The 7,411-nt window shown below is 41.7% G+C and overlaps 1 protein-coding gene across 1 annotated transcript; it reads right to left on the reverse strand.

Annotated features, from left to right (window-relative positions):
* Positions 1 to 1,077: 1,077 nt before the first annotated feature.
* LOC120655137 (endoplasmic reticulum-Golgi intermediate compartment protein 3-like) lies at positions 1,078 to 6,241 on the reverse strand. The gene is made up of 12 exons (XM_039932852.1): positions 6,046 to 6,241; positions 5,725 to 5,819; positions 5,535 to 5,617; positions 4,820 to 4,895; positions 4,601 to 4,668; positions 4,143 to 4,230; positions 3,539 to 3,654; positions 3,342 to 3,425; positions 2,337 to 2,483; positions 1,844 to 1,952; positions 1,642 to 1,761; positions 1,078 to 1,454 (listed from the first exon to the last, which is right to left on the reverse strand). The coding sequence occupies exons 2-12, from the start codon at positions 5,810 to 5,812 to the stop codon at positions 1,381 to 1,383; spliced, it is 1,053 nt and encodes a 350-aa protein (XP_039788786.1). The 5' UTR covers positions 5,813 to 5,819; positions 6,046 to 6,241; the 3' UTR covers positions 1,078 to 1,380.
* Between the last annotated feature and the right edge of the window lie 1,170 nt (positions 6,242 to 7,411).

A 7,411-nucleotide genomic window follows, 5' to 3' on the forward strand; every position in this document is an offset into this window, starting at 1 on the left:
AGAAATGAGGAAAAATTAAAGGTAAAAGAGTACTGTATATCTATTGACTCACTTATATCACCATTGTTGACTAGGCATGCTAACATGGCATGCTAAGCTGTGTTCGCTTAGCTGTGTCTGATGGCTGGTGCTGATTTGTTATGAGAGAACAGTACTGCTGACTGGCTGGTAGCTGGTGGCTGGTACTGATTTAGTATGAGAGAACAGTATTGCTGGCTGGTTGGCTGACAAGCCAAGCGAACACAGCGATAGGATCAGAGATAAATTAAGTTCAAATAGAAAGTTTGAAGACTAAATTGGTCAATTTTATATTTGAGGGATGAATTTAAGCATGAGGCAAACATTGAGGGATCAAATTAGCTATTTAACCTTACTATAACTAATTCTACCTTTATGTGAACTACTAAACCATCACTCTATTCGCTTCGCTTGGCTTGTCAGTCAATTAGCCAGCGCTGCTTTTCTCTCACACCAAATCAGCACCAGCTACCAGCCAGCCACCAGCCACAGCCAAGCGAGCAGAGTGAATAGAAGTAATGAAGCGAGCTATAGAAGTTATTTAACTTTGAATTAGTTGTGTTTTTATATACAAGAAGTTATATACAGACTAAAGTTATACTCCATCTATCCCAAAATATAAGCATTTTCAGGTTTGATCAAAAATTAAATTTCTTCAACTTTGACCTATAAATACTTATATATTATAATAATCCCTTTCATAAAAATCTAGTATTATTATTTTTACCTTATATAGATCTTTATAAATTATTTGCTATTTACAATTAAAATTGAACAAATTTGACTTTAACCAAACCTAGAAATGCTTATATTCTAGTACAAAAGCGCAGTTGCATGGTCTCAACAACGTCAGGTACTTAAGCGGACGGATGGCACACGGATGGCACGGCAGCGCATTGGCCGGGCACAACACACCGAGCGAGGAAAGAAACACGGAGGCTGGCAGCAGAAAGAAAGCAACCGTGCGCCGACGGCGTCAGACGCAAAAATACCGAGTGCTTTTCACTCCTTACTGGAACCATGTCGAGCATGGAGGAATGGAGCATGCTGTCGCCAGGGTACAATGAAGCTGCATGTTTTTACTGATTTTCGCAGTAAAAGAATTAGATTATACTGGAGCCATGCTTTTCTTGTACATGATTACAAACCACATGATTTCGTTGGTAGTTCTAGGATAGGTGTTAAGTTGATGACAAAACTGTAGTCCGTGGACTTACCACGCAATTGATTATAAATGAAAAACTAACATATTATAAGTTAGCCATGCATGGAGCAAATAGAACATGTAAACCGACATGGCTTGATCAGATAGGTAGGGCAAGATGATCTATAACTGGCTTGACTAGCCACAGGTAACCACGATTACCGCAGCACGCTTCTGGTCTTTGAGTTGGTGACAGTCTCGATGAGCCGGTACATCCATCGGTCAAGCATTCCTGTATAACAAAAGTCAGGAAGAGTATTGTAACAAGCAATGAATAGTAAGAACAATGAACTATTTTTTTTTCTTTTCCAAGTTGTGTTCTCAGTACGACCATGCATGCAACTAATGTTATCAGTTAATACAAAATAAATCCATGACACGCATAATATAAAACATAAAATCATAGGTTGGAGGTTAACCTGTCATGGCAAATGTGCCACCAAGAACCGCACATAGACGAGTTAGGAAATGAAGGAAGTTCCGTCTTTCCTCTTTGATGGTGACAGTAATTGGTGAAAGATCATAAAGGAAGTAAACAGCTGCAGGACAAAAAAAAAAGAGCTTAGCTTTGAAAAGAGATGAACATACACACCTTGCTTGAAGGGTGAAACAAACAGTTACCTGGCCAGGCCCTGTCAGTTGGGCGAATGGGAAGAAAATACTCCGTGACAGAAAACTGATTTGTTGGCAATACCCTCTTCGAGAGATATCTATACTCAGTTGGAACAACCTGCATAACAATTGGGCAAACAGATCAGAACACTTACTCAGGACCTATTACAAAACGAAATAATTGCAATATTAGGACTGCAAACATTGACCACTCATGAATTTGCCACTCCCAGTGAATGACACTGTGGGACCATTTGTGCCTATGAATTGTGGGTCCAATGGCAAAACTGCAAATGTTCACTCTGCATATGTTCTGGTTTGCTTGATAAGATCAACCTAACCAGATTGAGATAGGCTCACCAGAAATAGGAAATGACCTTGTATTGTAATGCAAACGCAAATAGTAACAGCACTATCAAAATCTCTTCAGGCATTCTTTCCTATATTTCCTAATGTTAACACTTGGAAGCTGCTCTCAAAGGCTAGATGAATGGCAACTCACCTTAATATAGTATTTAAATGTTCCACTTGTGTCATGAAGTATCCTTGAGGTTTCATCCAGTGGATTATGAATTCCTGGATACTTAGGGCCAAAGGACAGATCGTGAATAACGTGACTAACATTCACATGGCTTGACCCTTCAAAAATCTGTGTAAAATTCACACATATTAGTACATTGTATTAAAAGCATAGTTGGAAAAAAATGCTAATAAAGGCAATGGAAGTACAAAATTGCACAACAGCCCTCGGTTGATGGGTAAGGCGAGAAAGAACAGTTTGATCGTTTACATCAAAATCGACAAAAACAGTGATTTCTTTCATTCATTGGAGACTACTTATATCCATAGCATTTAACAGACGCTGCATGAAAAACAATGATTCTAGTTTGCAAATTGGCTGCCACAAAGTAGCATATGCCCAAGAGTAATAAAAGAACAAAGATACTTCATGACTTTAGATGAATGGTACGACTGACAAAAGCAGAGAGCCAACAGAAGAGCCACAGAAGAAACCATGGCTAGTTCAATATCATGTGATGGTTAGCATAAACATAACTCAGCTACCATCCCTTTTGTTCCTATGTCAGTTTTCAGTAGTTTACTGGCTCACTTGTTACTTCTTCATTTATCCTTTATGTTTTGGTTTAGTTGTGATTTTTTTCTAACATCACAAAATCCCTATGAAGTAGCGCAAAATAAATCCAAATATCTGCCAGCTATTGATGCTGGTTCAAGATTTGAGCACCAAGAAGGAAACTAAATACTGGCAGCATTCGACACCATAGTTAAACCATTGAAAGAGATGTTTTGTTAGGAACCCAAATGATAACTTATGAAGTTAATGACCCCTATTTCAGTATTTCTCAGTTCTCACATTACAATTGGGCTTTTTAAGCAGCTTAGACTTTTATCTTATGATCCTTATAAAGAAAGTACGCATACTTCAGAACCAAAATGAACAAAGGGTAGAGAAGTCATAAGGTATCTGCAATTTTAGATTGCTGACCTTTTCAGCAACAAAAATGTTTAAACCATGCACTGAGATATGGAAGTTACCAGCAACCCTCTGCACATCTAACATCCCATAGACCTGCGGAAATTGAGGGAGCAGTTTCATTAGCAACACTAGAATAAGCAATTCATGATCACAACCTGAAATACCATTCTGTAAAACAAATGTGAACCTGTATATGAATAACTTACTCGACACCCTTCACCATTTTCCAGTGCTTGTTTGACACTCTTAACCATTTTCTCTGCATCTTCATTGAAGGTGTGCTCATGCTTCTTTGTTTCATCGTGATTCTCATGGCCATGGTCTGTTTTAAGCTTTTAATGAATAAGCAAATTATGAAGAATTATTCTAACCAAAGTGTATTGGTCAATCAGACAAAATATTCAAACTAAATCATGCCCATCAGAATGTAACTCAAACATCGTTGGTCAATCAATTTAGTCATCATTGTTGTATTGAGATTTTCCCATGGTAATCAAGACTGAGAGAATGTGCTTCTCTTTCAAAGTTTCAATTATAGATTACTTAAAATGCACCATATTCTTTTTTTGGGGGGGAAAGGAAACAGCTAGGAGTTCCAGCTCTCAGAGGTAGGTACCAGCTTCAAGCCTGAATGGCTAGGGTACCCAACACCAACACATGCTACTGAGCATATTTACAACATCTGAAGATACTCTCCTACATCAAGTATAATACAAAAAAGACACATACTGCCGATAAAATTCTTTCATATGGCAATTGTCATGATTCCATGCTAAATTAGCTTCTTCGTAGGGAGAAACAAGAGTATACCATGATCATGATGAGCCCCATGTCCCTTTTCAACTAGGTCAGACAAGTACTCTGTACCAATGATATGGCCATACCTATCCAAGCGAAGCTGCATTAAGCAGATATAAAGGAAGAGAGAAAATATTAGACATGAGATCAAGGCACCTAAAGCATTATAAGAAAATATAATACAAAATTTGGAGGGAAAATACTAAACATAGGAATACATATGAAAAATATTGTTTACATGCAGCAAGATACAAATCAGAGCTGGTAAAAGTACATGTCTCTGCAGTTCTACATTAACATATGAAAAACAACTAACCACTAATGAGGATATGCACTTAGCCCTTAATAAGACCCAAATATGTAATGCTTCTTCGTCACAACTCATAAGCAATGGTAACAATAAATGCAGCCAATGTATTAAACTCCAGAACATACACCTGAAGGAACAGAATTTTGAACAGAGAAGTTACCTTCCAAATATTTGTGTGCAAATCAACTTCATGTTTCCCAGACATGTCAATTGCATCCACACTCAATACTAAACAAACAAGAGCCAGAGAAGGATGTATCAAAATCATGAAACATCGTTTCGAAAAGAAAGTCATGAAACACTTCGTTCAATAATGCCCAAATAAGGACTTGCAACAAACTAATTATGAGTGACCTACTGAACTTAATCAATAACTGACCTTCACATGGCAAAGAAGGAAATGACATATTTATATGGATTGGCAGAGTTTCTCCTCGTTTCAGATCTACAGACATCTGCAGAAAGTAACAAGTGGTGAAGGATTCATGATACAGATATTGGCACAGATCAACTCAATGAAAATAAAATTATGCCGCAGCAAATGACTTTACCAGAATCTCATACATCACAATTACCATATTATTACAAAATCAGAAGACACCACGGTTGGTCAGAATTGTAATTGATTGATGATTTATGTTTCGTATTAAAAGACATGTTTGTCATCGCAAGACTTCCTTGATCAGATTGGTGCTCTGATGCTTGTACACAATCCCCACAAGCCAGCTAGAATTTTCTTCAGTGGTATTAACTATTTTTTCTTGTCCAGTTGATTTACATTTTTGCAAATAAACTAAAACAAGATAAGCTCCTATTTTCTACAGGCATATTCACAGTGCCGAGAAAAAATTAATAATTATTTGAAGGGGATAATGAAATGACTTGAGCAAATATTGAAGAAAAGTTTGATACTCCCTCCGTTCCAAATTGTAGGTCATTTTGGAAAATACATAGTTTATGCTGTGTATGTAGACATGGGTGTATACCTAGGTACATAGCAAAAACCATGTATCTAGATTTGCCAAAACGATCTACAATTTGGAACGGAGGGAGCAGTAGTCAACCATGAACACACAAGCTGTGACAAATCATACCTGATGCACGGTGTAGGTCGTAAGATAAAACTGCAGCTCATGCACGAACAGTGTAAACATTATAATTAGCCCAAGAATTGTCACTGCCAAGATATCAATGGTGGCACGAGTTAAAGATAAATATTCAAATCATACACCTCAGCATCCGCTTGCAACAATCACAAAAGAATAGGGTCTCCATAGTCCATACCAATAGCACCAGAGTAAGTCTTCTTCAACAAGTGCTCCTCGGCGTGCGGGAACGCATTGAGGCTCTTCAGCGACGGTATCCTCGCCATCTTTCAGCTGCCATAGAACACACCAACCTCGTCAGGACTAGAGCACATGCACATCAACCAGCACTAATCAGGGGCGGACCCAGAATAGCACAAACACCCGATAATTTTTGCAAACGAAACCGAAGTTAGTAGGTAATAGGTTGCTGGATTCAGATCCGGATACAAATAGTTTTGTTAGGGTTTGGGGTGATCCGTCTCGCACTGCAGACGGAAAGAGAAGGGGGCGGGCATACCTGGAGGATGCGCTCGTCGCCGGAAAAGGGCTGGGCGAAGACGTCAGACGTGACCAATGGCGCCGCCGCTCGGCCAGTCGTCGTCGCCAGGGAAGAAGGAAGAACCGAAGGGGGAAAGAAATAGATGAGCCTGAGGCCCTCAGCTCTGAGGTGGGAGGGCAGTCAATGAGCCGAGCTCGAGCGAGCCTGCCACCTCGGTCTGGAGTTCGATAGCATCCCAAGCCGAGGTCGATCTGAGCCTCACATCCAGCCGATGGCTCGGCTCGAAGTCATTTAGGGTGTGATTGGATGGTTGGGTTCATTGAAACATGGCCTGGTTCTATACATGGCCCGGCCCAGCCAGGCTTTAGGAAGCTTGTTTGCAGTTGTTTGGTTGCTTGCATTGGTAAGCCTGGGCCAGAAAAACTTGTGTTTGGTTGGCTGCATTAGGAGGTGGGCTGGCTTGATGAATGCAAACGGGGCCTGTTTGGTTGCCTGGGCTGGACTCCGTGTGAGCACCGTTTGGGCTTCCAGGTGAGGTTACCGAGTGAGCCCATTTATAAGAGGCGTTCGGCGAGCGCCGAACCCTTCGGCTACGGGCGCACCGCTCACCTCCCGTCTCCTCTTCCATTTCGCTCGCCTCGACTCCTCCTCTCCCGGCGGGCGCCATGAGTGGAGCCGGATCTGGATCCAGGAGGGGCCGCGCGAAGGTCGGTGCAGCTGCGGCCTCAACTCGGTACAAGTCGGTGGAGGCCACATCCCCGGCGCCCCAGCCCATCCTCATCGACTACTCCCCGTTCATCTGCCAGACGGGGAGGCCGTGCGCGGGTTGCCTCGATTACCACGAGCGGAAGCGGAAGGCGAAGGAGGAGGCGGCAGTTGCGGTTGGGGAGGCCTCGAAGAAGAGCCGCAGCGGATCGGAGACGAGCAGCTCAGAGGACCCCATTTCGGAGGATGGAGAAGACGATGCGCCCGAGGATGCAGAAGAGGATGACAAGGCGTCAGAGGACAACAGCAGCGATTGTTTGGGTGTGCTGTTCAGGTACAATTTGCTAAGGCTAAAATTTTGGTATTAGAATGTGTCTTCAATTTACAGTACATTGTTTGGGTGTTTGATCAAACTGATTTGCCCGTAATTGTGAATCAGGGGAGGGCAAACATGTGCAGGTTTGTGAAGTGGATCGATGACGAATGGCCGGCTAAGTTCCAAGAAGTGGCATGCACTCTCTAGGATGTTGTGGCCAAGTACAAGAAGAAAGCTGATGATGCCCAAGCCGACTTCCTTGGCGCAATTGCCCTTAGGAATGACTTGTTTGAAGAGAAGGAGGCTCTGGTCAGGGAGAAGGAAGAGTGGAGCAAAGAGCGTGCTCTGCTCATCAGGGACAAG

The sequence above is a fragment of the Panicum virgatum genome, chromosome 1N (assembly GCF_016808335.1).
Source record: "Panicum virgatum strain AP13 chromosome 1N, P.virgatum_v5, whole genome shotgun sequence".
Classification (NCBI taxonomy): domain Eukaryota; kingdom Viridiplantae; phylum Streptophyta; class Magnoliopsida; order Poales; family Poaceae; genus Panicum; species Panicum virgatum.

Bases quoted from the DNA above. Each gene is read 5' to 3' on its own strand.
- LOC120655137 (XM_039932852.1), bottom strand. From the start codon at position 5,812: ATGGCGAGGATACCGTCGCTGAAGAGCCTCAATGCGTTCCCGCACGCC. The intron at 3,655-4,142 runs GTATACTCTTGT...AGCTTAAAACAG, and splicing joins TGGGGCTCATCATGATCATG to ACCATGGCCATGAGAATCAC. The intron at 1,953-2,336 runs GTGAGTTGCCAT...ATTGTTATGCAG, and splicing joins CATTTAAATACTATATTAAG to GTTGTTCCAACTGAGTATAG.